Source organism: Fukomys damarensis, unplaced genomic scaffold (assembly GCF_012274545.1).
Source record: "Fukomys damarensis isolate Sample0158 unplaced genomic scaffold, DMR_v1.0_HiC HiC_scaffold_37, whole genome shotgun sequence".
NCBI classification, from domain to species: Eukaryota; Metazoa; Chordata; class Mammalia; order Rodentia; family Bathyergidae; genus Fukomys; species Fukomys damarensis.
The window spans coordinates 29,105,259-29,119,732 of NW_022900949.1; the positions used below are offsets into that span (position 1 = coordinate 29,105,259).

Consider the following 14,474-nt stretch of genomic DNA (forward strand, 5'->3'; position numbering starts at 1 on the left):
GCCGAGGCGTCACCTCGCTCAGCTCTGGCGGCGACTTCGGGTCCCTGGGATCCTGAGGCGCGGTCGGAGCGACGGACACTCCTTCCAGCCGCTGCAGCCCTGCGCAGAGCCGGACCTCTCCTTGGACCCTCGTGGCCGCCCCATTTTGGTTGGGGCATTTCCATCCTGGGATCTTGATGCAGGATGTTCCGGGGAGATGGTTTCTCAGAGCCGACGAACCGAGGTGGTATGGCCGCTGTCATGTCGGCCAGAAACCCTGGAAGTCCTCGTGTGTTGGCGCTCACTCCGCCACCGACTCTGTCGAGGGCGCAGGATATCTAGAGGAGGGACGATGTGCTCAGGAAGCAGGGTTAGGTTGGAATTCTAAGGGGCGTGCTTAGGTCCGCTCCTGGTTAACATGTGCATGTCTGCAAGCCGCTGTAGAACAGTGATAATCGAAGATAGGTGGGTGTTTGGACAGATTATTTTTCTCTGTAGATTTGCAGCATTGCTCTTTTGTAGTGAACATGCTTTCTGTATGTCTGTAGTTTCGAACCTAACATCTTGACAGCTGAGATCACTGTGACAGGTATTAATGAGATACACTTGTTTTGATTTGGACAGTGAAATCGGGAATTTATGTGGGTTGTGCTGTCTTTTCTCTGGTGGCAGATGTAATCAGCTTTTATCGGTGGGAAATTTAGCTGTGTATATTGGGCTTAATTACTTTGTATTTTCGCACTTATGAAAATGGGGGAAGTTGTGCTACTTATTTTTGCCTGAGGTTTTATAAGCGCAAAATGTGTGTGTATGTGTGTGTGTGTGTTTGTACATAAACGACCCTTAGATCACTTAGTACAGTATGTGTCGGGCATGTAGAAAATGCTACAGGTTGTTGTTACATTTATTTATTTTAGTTTTTTAGAGACAGGCTCTAGCCATGTATTTCAGGCTGGCCTTGAACTTGCAGTCATCCTCCTGCCTCAGTCTCTGGAGTGGGATCACAGGTGTGCATCCTCATGCCTCACTGTATTAGCCTCGATTTATTTGCTTTGTTTTTGCTATGTTGGAACACCTATTATCAGAAGACATAACAGCTTTTTAAGCCTTTGCAAAATTCTTAGACTTAGGCTTAGAATTAACTTCTTCAGCTCTGAACTGGAGATAAACAGTGGTACCTATCCTATATACTGCTTGCATTATCTATTGCAGTTTAATAAACCAAACAGGCTGGGATATAGCTCACAGGGAGAGTGCTTGTCTAGCACACTCAAGGTCCTGGTCTTGATCCCCAATACTGCAAACAAAACAACTCAATCCCCATCACCCAACTTAGTGGTATGAACAAACAGTATATCTTACCAAATTCTCTTACTCTTTTTGTTGCTGAGACAAAATATCTGACACCCCAAATTAAAGGAAGAAAGGTTTATTTTGGCTCACGGTTTGTAGAGCTTTCAGTCCACAGTTGGCTGGCAGGGTGGCATGGGAGAGTGGCATTGAAGAGGAGAAACAGTTCATGACAGGCAGAAGGCAAGAAGGCAGGAAGGCAGCGAAGTAGCAAGTGACAGCAGGGGAGTGTATGGGTTGACTGAGCTGCTTTTCTGATCTTACCTGGGTCCACTCATGCAAATAGTCAGCTGACACTTCACCTAGAGCTAGAGTCCTGTACATATCTGACTGTTGTTTTTGTCTCTTTCCACACAGACTCTCATTTAGTAGTTTTGGTAGGGCTTTCTTCCTGAGCCTGTTCAACAGAGGGAGTGGAAACTGGAGTCTCTTAAGGCTGGCCCGGGAAACCTACATAAGTTCTCTAATGTTGCCAAAATGGAGCCACAGAACCAGCTCAGGTCTTTATTGAGTTAATCCTATGGCAGTATGATGTGCTTGATTATGGAGGGTATCCAGAGGAGTCTGCAGGCCTTTGGATTATGACTATTTCATTTTACAAGAAGTTGATAATACTGCGAGACCTCTTATCTACCTCTACCTGTAAGAGAAACTATTTTCGGAAAAGAAAATAGATTGTCCTCTGTTCCACAGACTTTCGATTAGAGCTTTCTAGTAGTAAAGTGGAATAGAACTGTCAAAATGGTGGAGAAACACATACATGTAATGGCAAACAAGACTGGATGACATCAGAGGCCCCTCTAACTGAGATGCTCTGGTTCTCTGTTAATCCCCTACAATAGTGTTAGTGGTTTCTAAATTTAGAGTAGATGTTGATAACACCTAAAACTTACTATATCTTCAACAGAACATTTCTTTCTTTTACAAATTTTTAACAAGCAAGTGAAAGCATTTGTATTACATATGAAAAAACTGAATACTGTACAAAGATGAAATATACTCTGAGTTCAGGTAATGAATCTAGAATAACCCTATGTCTGCTTGCCTCAGAGCCCCCAACTCTAAACACATATTTTTACCAAATTGAATTACTAAATTTCAGATAGATAGATAGATCAGCCTAGAATGCCTGACTTCCCCTACTCTTTCCCACTGTCACTAAATTGAATCATTTCAAATGCTTAAGAGATTACTAGAGATTATTTCTCTGTCCTAAAAATTGTATTAACACTTAGCTATTTTTGATTTTCAGAAGCCTCATTATGATGTGTATGTGCAGGTTTGTTTTTATTTCTCTGTGTCACTTAGCTTTTGCTGTGAAATAAACCACTCCAAAAGCCTAGTGGCTGAAAACAGCAATCTTATCCTGTATTTATCTTGCAGCTCTTTAGGTTAGTACCTCAGATTGAGCCTGCTGTCTAGTTCTCTTCCTCCAATGGCCTTGATTCCACTGGGCTTCTGAGGGTACCTGGGCAGCTGCGAGCCAGGTGGGTGTTGCTGGCTGGCCTCTGAGGGCGCTGCATGTCCCATTGACCAGGAAGGTAGCCTGCTTGTTCATGGGCCAGCAGGAGGGCTCCTAGGCCTGAGACACATTCCAGTGCTCTCTGGGTCTAGACTCAGAACCAACCAGCTGCTCATTTTTACCAAATTCTACTGGTCAAACAAGCATAGGATTTAGAGGTGGAGAAATAAACTCTACCTTTTGATGTGAAGAGCTACAAAGTCACATTGCAAAAAAGTATGGATACACAGAGTTAAAGAATTGAGATCACTTCTTGTAAATACTCTATCAAGTTATCCTGGTTCATCTCTAAGTTTCTTGATTCGATGGATTCTTTCAACAGTTCTGAGTGTTTTCAGCTACTTTTCTTCAAATGTTGCTGCTCTCCCATCCTGTTTTCTTCTCTTGGCTTCAGAGAAATGAATTAGGCTCACTTTCAGGAATCCTGTGTCTCTCTGTTGTGTGTACTTTTCATTTCATTATTTTATTTTAGATAAGTTCTTCAGCTGCCTTCTTAGCAGTTCTTCAGCTGTGTATAATCTGCTGTTAAGTACTTCATTGAGTTTTTACATTTGTTTACAACATTTTTATTTTTATTTTTTGAAACAGAGTCTCCTTATGTAGTTCAGGCTGACCTTGAACTCTGTGGCCAAGGCTGGCCTCAAACTTGAGGCAATCCTCTTTCCCTCAGTCTCCTGAGTGCTGGGATTACAGGTGTGTGCCACCATGCCCAGCTTGTTTACAACATTGTTAGTACTATACTTTTTGTTATGCTTTTTAAGACAGGTCTCACTATGTAGTTCAGACTGACCTTGAACTCATTATGTAGTCGAGGCTGGCCTGGAACTTGGGGCGATCCTCCTGCCTGAGCCTCCCGAGTGCTGGGATTATAGGCTCAGTATTATGATTTCCTGTGGTTCTTATTCCAAATGACACTTTTGTGGTCTCAGTTCTTGGTGAAGCTTAAAATTTTGTCTTTATTTCCAGGAACATGGTAAACATAATTGTGTTTCAGTCTTTTTGATAACTTCAGTGTTTGAAGTCTTTAGTTGTTGCTCTTGTCTGTTTTTGGTGATCCTGGCTCATATTTTGTGCCTTACTGATCTTTGTTAGGGGAAAATTATTTTAAAATGTATTTTTAGAAAAAATTGGAAGCCCAGAATGCTGTCTTTCAGAGAGAATTGTCTTTTCCTCCTGCCAGGCCCTTGAGGATGCTAGGCAACCCTTTTAGCGCTTTCAGTGATACTAACAGCTCCCTGCAGCGCTGCAGCATGTGTGCCATAGGTTCGCCACCACTAACCTAGATGATCTTGGAATAGAATTTGAAACTTCCAGTGGCTCATGTTTCCTCCTTTGGCCTGCAGGTCCTCAGATCCCATTGATCCAGCTCTAGGAGTTTGCCAGAAATTGCAGCTTGGCTCTTCCTATACCCAGCAGACTCACAAAAGCCTGGTCACCTCTTGGTCTCCATCAGAAATATTGCTCTTCTTTCTTAGCTGTCTGTCCACAGCTGTCAGGTGCTTTCAGGATGGAGCAGGGTTTATCATTATCACCTTATTTTCTTCCTCTGTCATTAGGATTTTGCACTGTTAAACTCTTTCTCTCCCTCTTCTCTGTCTCTTGCCCTTCCAGCTGCCTTGCTTCCTCCTTTCCTTCTTTTTTTAAAAATTTCTTTCAGCTTTTTTTTTTTTTTTTTAAGACAGGGTCTTATTATGTAGTCCAGGCTGATCTTGAACTCACTATGTCGCCCAGGCTGACCTCTACCCTTACAGCACGCCTCCTACATCAGCCTCCAAAGTGCTGAGATTATAGGCACAGGCTGTCACACTTTTTATGGTGTTTGGTTTTGGAGGAGGGTTGATCTAGGTCACTATTACTGTAAGTGCAAGATCTATTATTATGTACCTTTACTACTTATTTTGATACTAAATAATGACTGTGGTACATTTTCATTGTTTACCTCCAGATTCCTTTTAAGTGCCAAGAAACTAGGAATTGTACTAAACTTTGGTTTGTAGACATTAATGAACACTTAATAAACAGTTATTGATGATAAATGATTAGGACATATATAAGGTAGACCAATTAATGTAATTTATTATCTTTTTTTCTTTTTTACTACCTGTTTGTAGTGCATAATAGTTACATTTCATATGGGGAGTTGCACATACATCTTAATTCCTGTTTTCATTGTTTTTCCTTTGCCTCCCTGTCCCTCACACATTTCTTGATCCCCTTGTACATGTTTGATGAACATAATGTTTGCATTCCTTGTATGAAGTTGGTGTATATACATAACACTTAATTCCTTTTTCTCATTCTTTTTCCTTCCCCTGCCTTACCCTCTCTCCCATCTCTTGATCTTGATGGAAAGATCTATCTCCCTATTTCCTATTATCTTTTATTTTGTTCTTTATTTATACTTTGGGTTTCTCACATAAGAGAAACCATGTGATATTTAAACTTGTGTGTCCAGTTTATTTCACTTAGCATTTTGGTCTCAAGGTACATTTCATTTTCCCATAAGTGACTCAAGTTTATCTTTATGGAGAGTAGTACACCATTGTACATAAACACCACATTTTTATCCATTCATCTATTCCTGGAGATACAGGCCACTTCCAAGATTTAGCTATTATGAATTGCGCAGCTGTGCACATTGGTATGCATGTGTCACTCTAATACGATGTCTTTAACTCTTTTGGGAAGAATAGCTGGATCAAGTGGAATTTCTAGTTTCAGTTTTTTGAGGAATCTCCACACTGATTTTCCAGTTTATATTCCCACCAGCATATAGTAGGGTTCTTCTCCCCAACTCCCAGCCTCTCCAGCATTTATTATTTAATTTCTTAATGATAGCTATTCTTTATGGGGTGAGATGGAATCTCAGTGTTGTTTTAATTGCATTTCTCTAGTAGCCAGTGATATTGAGCATTTCTTCATGTATTTGTTGGCCATTTGTACTTCTGAGAAGTGTTTATTCATTTTGCTTGCCCATTTTTTGATAGGGTCTTTATTTGGGGGGGTTCTAAATTTTTTAAATTCTTTGTATAGTCTAGATTTTTTGGTACTGGGACCAAACCCAGGCCCTTGCACTTGTGAGGCAGGCAGCGGAACCACTGAGCTAAATCCCAGGCTAGTCTAGACTTTTTAAGGAAAGATACGTGATACTTGACATGTTCTCCTTACCTTTTACTTTTCCATATTGAGTACTTGGTAAAAAGCCATTATTGTTATTATTCATAAAGTCTTTTTGACTAACCTGGTTTGTTTTGGTTTCATTCTCTACTGAATTAATGTATTTTCTCTTCACTTGTCATATCACTTATATTGTTTACTTTGATTGTTTTTGTTTTATGATTGTAACTTAATGCTGATGTATTATTTAACATTCTTTAGTGCCCAACATAGGGCTCTAAATGTAACATTTTACTTTTATCTCAACTATAAGGTCTTCAAAGACTGAAATCACTTATGAAGTTTTTAGTGTCATAAACAGAACCTCATATGGCATTTAAAAAATCATAGGGAAGCCAGGCGTGGTGGCACACTCTATAATCCCAGCACTCAAAAGGCTGAGGCAGAAGGATCACGGTGAGTTCAAGGATAGCCTGGGCTACATAGTGAGTTCAAGGCCAACCTGAACTACATAGTGAGACCTTGTCCCAAAAAACAAAAACAACAAAAAAGCATAAGGACTCAATGAGTACTTTGGGATGATTTTGTATTTTAAATCACTATTCAGATTCCTGATTTTAAAAGATTGTTAGTCATTCCATATTATTATTTTGAGAAAGTAAGTTCCTGTTCTTAGATACTGAAAATTATATATTAGAGAAGGAGCAAGATTGCACCTTGCCTCAAAGTTGCAGCGAGATTTCTTAATCAACGAAGCTGGGAATTCGAGTAGGTTTCTAAGGTCCTCAAGTTACATACTTAGGTTAATATAACACTTTTATTACTTTTCAGATTTTTTTTCCTTTTCCCAATACAGATTAGTGAGTTATGAGGCTATGTGTTAAAACTTAATAAATTGATATAAGTAAGACTTTTACTTTTGAATATATTGCCAGTATGTATGAATTAGCCTATGAGGATATAAGTGTAGGAGGTCCTAGCTGTAACATTAAATTAATTGGATATGAAAAACGAATCAAAAACAAATAATAAACCATTAAACATAAGATATCTGAAAATGTTCCAGGACAATAAATGTATAGATATAAGCATATGGAAATTTAAATCTGTGCACGTGCTTGCTTATGTGTGTGTATATGTATGCATGCATACATATAGAGAGAACGAGAATGAGGTATTCCACATAAATGAGTTCTTTGATAACAATTTTATTTATTTTATGTTTTGGAACCAGGGATCGAACTCAGGACCTTGGGTTTGCAATGCAGGTACAGTGCCACTGAGCTAACTCCCCGGTCCAAACAATTTTATCTCTTACAAACAAGATTAAAAATAAATACATTTTATACTTTTATAGACCCTAAAATTTAGTGATTATTCTTCGTAAATTATCTTATTCTTTTTTTTTTTTTTTTTTTTTTTTTTTTATTTTTTTTTTTTTTTATTTTTTTTTTTTTTTATTTTTTTTTTTTTTTATTTTTTTTTTTTTTTATTTTTTTTTTTTTTTATTTTTTTTTTTTTTTATTTTTTTTTTTTTTTATTTTTTTTTTTTTTTATTTTTTTTTTTTTTTATTTTTTTTTTTTTTTATTTTTTTTTTTTTTTATTTTTTTTTTTTTTTATTTTTTTTTTTTTTTATTTTTTTTTTTTTTTATTTTTTTTTTTTTTTATTTTTTTTTTTTTTTATTTTTTTTTTTTTTTATTTTTTTTTTTTTTTATTTTTTTTTTTTTTTATTTTTTTTTTTTTTTATTTTTTTTTTTTTTTATTTTTTTTTTTTTTTATTTTTTTTTTTTTTTATTTTTTTTTTTTTTTATTTTTTTTTTTTTTTATTTTTTTTTTTTTTTATTTTTTTTTTTTTTTATTTTTTTTTTTTTTTATTTTTTTTTTTTTTTGGTACCGGGGATTGAACTCGGGTCCTTGCGCTTGCAAGGCAGGCCACCGAACCACTGAGCTAAATCCCCAGCCCTTCCATAAATTGTCTTAATGTTTGCTTGCTTTTATAATCATGTCTCTCAGAATTTGCTATGTCTTCTGTTAGTTTGCCTCTTATTGTGGTTTTATGAAATTATATAATCAAGATTATGAGAATTTTGAATGAGTTCAGAATCAGTGAGTGCTGAGTGGCAGGTAGATACTGTGCTCAACACAATATGTCATAAATTTTTTTTAGTACCGGGAGTCAAATTCGGGACCTTGCCCCCTCAAGGCTTTATGTCATAATTCTTAATGAGTTCAGGACCTATTTGTGTGCTTTATTTCTTGATTACAGTCTGGGTGACTTTCTGATTAATTGTAATGCTATTGTTTGTAAAATGCATTTAACTAATACTTTTAAAAATATTTAAGACAAAAGAGATGAAAAATAAAATAATTTCAATTTCTGTGCTGACCATTCAGTTTAAGAAGTAAAGTATTACTAATTCTGTTGATTATTTTAGTGTTTATTATGTACCAAGCAAGTACTTTGGCACCATTATGTGCATTACAGTGAACAAAACAAAAATCCCTGTCCTCATGGCATTTGTGCTGTAGGAAGAAGTTTGCCATTGTGTGATGATTGTCCTTGTTTTTAGCATTTCCTCCATCTTTTGTGGAATGCTCATTTGAATCATAGGTGGTCCGTGTGGTAGATTCATTATAAGAACCAATACAAATAAAGGATGAATAGACACTGTCTGACATCATAAACATCTGTTCAGGCCTTTAGACTACTGGAGTTATTTTGTGTACTGTGACATTCAAATTTTCATGTTCGTTTTTTGCTTGTTATGTTTTTGAGACAGAGTCTTATCGTATAGTTCAGGCTGGCCTTGAACTCACAGTGATCCTCATGCCTCAGCTCCTGAGTACTGGGATTACAGGTGTAAGCCATGTTTGGCTTTGTTGTGCGGTGAACATTATCCTATTGTTGGTCACAGTTCATTGGCTACTCAAGAGGGAAAGGTTCCTGATCACCTCAACTAATATTCTTGTGCACCTTTATCATACAAAGAAGGAAAATATAGCTTATCTTTTAAGACACTTGAAGTTGGCTTTTTGTTACTTTTATTTTATTTTATTTTTGTTTTGTTTTTTGAGACGAGGGTCTCACTTATGTAGTCCAGGTTGGCCTTGAACTCACTGTGTAGCCCTGACTGGTGTCAAACTCTTGGTGATCCTCCCACCTCAGCCTCCAGGGTGCTGAGATTATAGACATGTACCACCATGCCTGGCTTGAAATTGGTAAATTTAAAAAGGAAAATTTGATAAGATTATGAAGAAAACTGCAAACCAGAGCACTATGAATGAAATCAGAGTAAAGAGAAATGAATAGATACACACCAAAATTTGTGTTAGAAATGAATAAACAGACATCGGAAATTGCACTAGAAGTGCAGTGTCCCCTGGACTTTAATTTTTTTGATATTGTTTTAGGTATCGTCAGATCCTGGAAAAAGCCATTCAGTTATCTGGGGCAGAGCAACTAGAAGCTTTGAAAGCTTTTGTGGAAGCAAGTAAGTGGAATGCAGATTTAATGTTTGCCTTGTATTACTGAGCCAGGACTTCAAAGTCTTCTCAAGCTGTGTTTTGTATCACATTATCCATTTAAAATATACATTTAGATTTCATAATTTTAAACTGTTTACAGCTTGATTATTTTTCAATTAGTCGTCTTCAGAATTACAGTACCAGATAAAATTTTGTCTAGTGTTTGACACAGTAACTGCTGAGAGACAGCATAGCATAATGTTAAGAAAATGGTTTGGATTCAAATCTGGGGTGTGATTCTGTGATCTTGGACAAGTTACTCAGCTTCTTTGTGCCTCCTTTTCATCATCTATAAAATACAGACTTGTTGGGAGAGTAAATGAGTTAGTAAACATAACAAAATGCTTTCATAGTACCTGAAATCTAATAAGTGCTGTTATTAGTGTTAATGTTCTTTTTGAATTGGGAACTAGAAATTTCCATTCCTTAAGACACTTTTCCCCACTCCTTGACCCCAAATATGTCCAGTTTTTTGTTTGTGTTTTTGTTTTTTAGTTTAGTTTGTTTGTTTGTTTGTTTTTTATACCAGGGATTGAACCTCAGGACCTTGCGCTTGCGAGGGACTGAGCTAAATCCCCAGCCCTTGTGTTTTAGTTTTTTGAGTCAGTCTCACTACGTAGTCCAGGCTGGTCTTGAACTCACTATGTAGCCCAAGCTGGCCTCAAACTCATGGCAGTCCTGAGTGCTGGTATCACAAGAATTTGCCACCATGCCAGCTTCATGTCCAGTTATTCTGAAAATCATTCAAAATGTATGCTGGAATATATACTGAATTAAGATTATTAATGATGCTTGATGGTGCCTTTTCCTTTGCATACATACCCTTTGCTGTCCTCACATACATGGCCCATCACATGGGCTCTTTTTAATAACCTTGGTTCTAGACATTGAATCCCTGTGTGTGTTGTAAAATGAGGTTCAGGGTTAAGTGTTTTTATTTTTATTTTTTAGAAAGTTTAGCTGATCAGTGGTAGAGCCTAGACTAGATTTTCCAATTTTCTGCCTTTATTGCCATATACCTTTGAGTAATGCTAGTTTGTATAGTGGTTGCTTTCTGTATTAAGTGCCTAATAGCACTTGTAATGAAACTTTTTCCGTCTAACCAGTATTATTTAATAATAAATTCCAACTAATATATTATAAACTAATTAGTTATAAGAACTGTAAGTTATTGTCTCAGAAAACCAGAACCTACAATGTGAGAATAACTGGCAGTGGTTTCAGAAAAACTACTCAGAGGAGCTTTATTGCAAGTATTGCTTTGTAGGGGCAAAATAATAATTCTTTTTATAAATGTTGATCTTATCTGAATCCAGTGACATCCCCCACCCCGAAAAGCAATTACCTGTAAAATCATTTTCCTCAATGGAAAACCTTTGATATCATCATTTATTTTCACAGTAACTGCTACTTTAAGACTCAAGTATTTTATATAAGGCATGATTAAAAATATGATGAATTTAAATATGAATTTAAAAATAAAATATAATAGTTCAGCAATAGAGTGCTTATCTAGTATGTACAGGGCCCTGAGTTTGATCTCTGGCACCACAAAAAGAAAACAAAAAATAGAAAGAGGAAAACAAAAAAAGTAGAAATATAATTCTTTTGAAGTAAGTAGCATTTGTTAGTGTTTGTGTCAGAGTTATTACTATTAGTGTTATTTAGAGTGCTCTGTGTATGTTATTTGCATTTAAGCTTCACAAGAACCTTGTGAGGCAAGTGTCACTGCCCTTATTAGGAAGCTGTGCATAGGGGTCATAAGGTCTGTAAGTGATCAGGAGTGTGGAGCAGTCTGGCCTCAGTGTGAACTATGTACCATAATAACATGTAAATGTTATCAGTAAAGTCAGTATTTCTAGTACTGCCTGAAGTTCTTATTTGTTATACTTGCAAAGTACCAGTGGTGTAACTGTGCTGACAATACTTTATTTAAATTTCATGAACATTATTTTCTTCTTAAATCCTTTTCTGGAGCTATTTGGAAAATAAGCACATAAAAATATAGGTGTTTCTATGCCTTCACTATCAAAGCCTTTTTCTAATCACTTCTGTTTCTTAGGAAAGTTAAGGTGTTTCTACTGTTTGGGTGTAGTAATTATGTAATCAAGTAACTCAGCATAAGAAAAACTATATAAAATAAAACGATGAGTATAGAAATCCCTGAATAATACATTTAAGGATTGGTTTTAGTATTAATTTCAAGTAAAAATTGATTGCTTAATGAGAATTTGTAAATCACTCATGTTTTCTTATATCTTTTTTTTTAAACAAGTGGTAAATGAGAATGTCAGTCTTGTGATCTCGCGACAGCTGCTGACTGATTTCTGCACACATCTCCCTAACCTGCCTGATAGTACAGCCAAAGAAATCTATCATTTCACCTTGGAAAAAATCCAGCCCAGAGTTATTTCATTTGAAGAGCAGGTAAAAATCTATAGCAGTAGATTTTTAATGTACAGATATGTTATTAAATTCTTAAAGGAGATAATCATTTAGTTTAATTTTGGCCAAACAGCATTTTACAGTGTAAAATCAAGCAAACATCAGGACATTGCGCCTCCAGCTGACATTTTTTCATGTATACATAGCCAAATATTGCCTGTTATGCAATTTTTAGAAATCAGTAAGATTATTAATTAGAGGAAAACTCCAGCAACATGCCTGTAGTATTACAAAAGCAAAATTTAACATTGAAACTAAATTATTACTGTAATTCATCTTGCAGAAATATGTTGTTTCAGCTCACTATTTAATATTCTGTGAATGGAAAATTCACAGAAAAATTTGGTAGTCTAGATAAACTTTTACTGTTTACTTGTTAGCTTAATACATGTCGAATGAGAGCACTGTTACAATAACTTACCATATGTTTATTTTAACTAGTTTCTAATGTCAGTTAAAATAATTTAACATGTGTACTTGCCTTTCTAGGTTGCTTCCATAAGACAGCATCTTGCATCTATATATGAGAAAGAAGAAGATTGGAGAAATGCAGCCCAAGTGTTGGTGGGGATACCTTTGGAAACAGGACAAAAGTATAGTAAATAGTAGATATTGGATGAATATATACAGATATATACAATTGTTCACTTACACTATTTCTCATATTCTGGTGCAAGAAACATGATTTAATAAATTTTATAGCATGTTAGGTGATAAGTGCTATGTATAAAAGAAGGGGACCAAGTGGTGTAATTTATTACATTCATTTATTACATTAATAAATGGAGTAACTAGGGTAGATGTCACTTTCTCAGTGACTGGAAGGAGATAAAGGAGTGGCTCTGAGCTCCCTGACAGAGATTATCATCAGATACTCTTAGTAAGGTGGGTAGTGTGAGAGCCCTGGGCTGGAGCGTGCTTGGAGTGTTTTCCTAAGAAGGGCAAAGAGGCGATCATGTGGGTTGAGTGGACTGGATAGAGGGGAGAGAAATGGGATGAGATCAGAGATCACAGGGACCGGATATATGGACTCTTATTAGCTATTCAGCTGTTAGTGAAATGTGGGGGTGGGGATGGAGGATTTTAAGCAGAAGAGTGACGCAATCTGATTTTTATTTTATCTTATTCTGTTGCAGTAGTGGCGATTGAATTCAGGGCTTTTGAGCTGAGCTACATTCCCATCCGTTTATTGAGAAAAGGTCTCACTAAATTGCCTAGGCTGGGCCAGAATTTGTAGTGCTCCTGCCTCTGATTCCCCAGAGTGCTGGGATTGTAGGTGTATGCTATCGTGCCCAGCTGATTTATATTTTAAACGACCCCTCTTTACTGGGTTGAGGATACACCATAGATGAGCAGTGATGAAAGTAGGAATATTAGGTAAGCTTATGGGCAATTCCGCAGATGGCATGGAGGTTCTGAGAAGTGTTGGATTCTGTTTGTTTTCAGGTAGAGTTTGTTTTCCTGATGGCTCGTATGTAGTGTGTGCAAAACAGAGTCAAAATAATCCCTGAGTTTGGGCTCGAGCAGTTGGAAAGATGAAGTTGCCATCTACTGAGTGGGGAAGAAAGAGTTTTAGATATCTAGTTGGGAGTTGAATATTTTAGGCTGGAGTTTTGAAGAGGTCTAGGCTAGAGATATACACTTGGGACTCGCTGATGTAGTGATGGCATTTAGAGCTGTTATATTATCTGAAATCCCCATTGGAGGGGATGTCAGTAGAAAAAGGACTGAGTACTGAGCACAGCGCACTCCAGCAGTATTAAAAGGTTGGGGTCAAGAGGAAGATGTAGCTGGTGAGGAGGATTGTCCAGGTGGGGAAGGCGCAGAAAGAGTGGAATGAAGTGCGCTGTCCTAGAAGCCAAATGAGGAAAATGTGTTGAGAAGGAGCAAGTTTCACTACTTCGAAAGCATAATGTCCTGAATTTGATCCCTGGTACCAAAACAAAAAAGAAGGAGCAAGTGATCAGTTACAGCATTGATGAGGAAGGAGAAAGCATGAATGCTGACATTACAGTGAGGAGCCCAGAAGTTATTTTGGTGAAACCATTGAGAGTGCAGGCCTACTTGAAATGGTTTAAGAGAAAATTAGGAGAATAGGAGACAGTGGATATGTATAACTCTTTGGGGGAGATTTCAAAAAAGAGCAAAGCAGTAGGGTAGAAGGTGACAGTGGAGGTTAGCCTAAGAGTCAGTTTTTCTTATTTTTCTTTTATGATCCAATGGAAAGCAAAGATTTGCTATTGAGCAGTTGGGGAAAGGATTCTTGGCAGAAATAGACAAAAGGAGATGGAACATAGTAGAGGAAAAGGTTTACATAGGAGCATAGATAGTTCCTGCATGGCAGGGTCTCAAGCCTCTGCACTGTTGACATTGGGACTACAGTCCTTTATTGTGGATGCCTTTCTGAGTACTACAGGATGTTTAATAGTGTTGGAGCTTCTGCTCCTTAGATGCCATTGTCACCACATCCCTGGTTGTTACAGTTGAAAGTGTCTGTGGACATTGCTGAGCGTTTCTTCATAGGCAGAACTTTC

The 14,474-nt window shown here is 36.9% G+C and overlaps 1 protein-coding gene across 1 annotated transcript in view; it reads left to right on the forward strand.

The window, feature by feature from the left end:
• Positions 1 to 14,474, forward strand: part of Cops4 (COP9 signalosome subunit 4) — a 37,514-nt gene that overhangs the window by 369 nt on the left and 22,671 nt on the right. Inside the window, exons 2-4 of the mRNA XM_010617252.3 lie at positions 9,382 to 9,461; positions 11,771 to 11,922; positions 12,430 to 12,533. Of these exons, the coding sequence (XP_010615554.1) occupies positions 9,382 to 9,461; positions 11,771 to 11,922; positions 12,430 to 12,533 (336 nt within the window). The remainder of the gene's footprint in view (positions 1 to 9,381; positions 9,462 to 11,770; positions 11,923 to 12,429; positions 12,534 to 14,474) is intronic.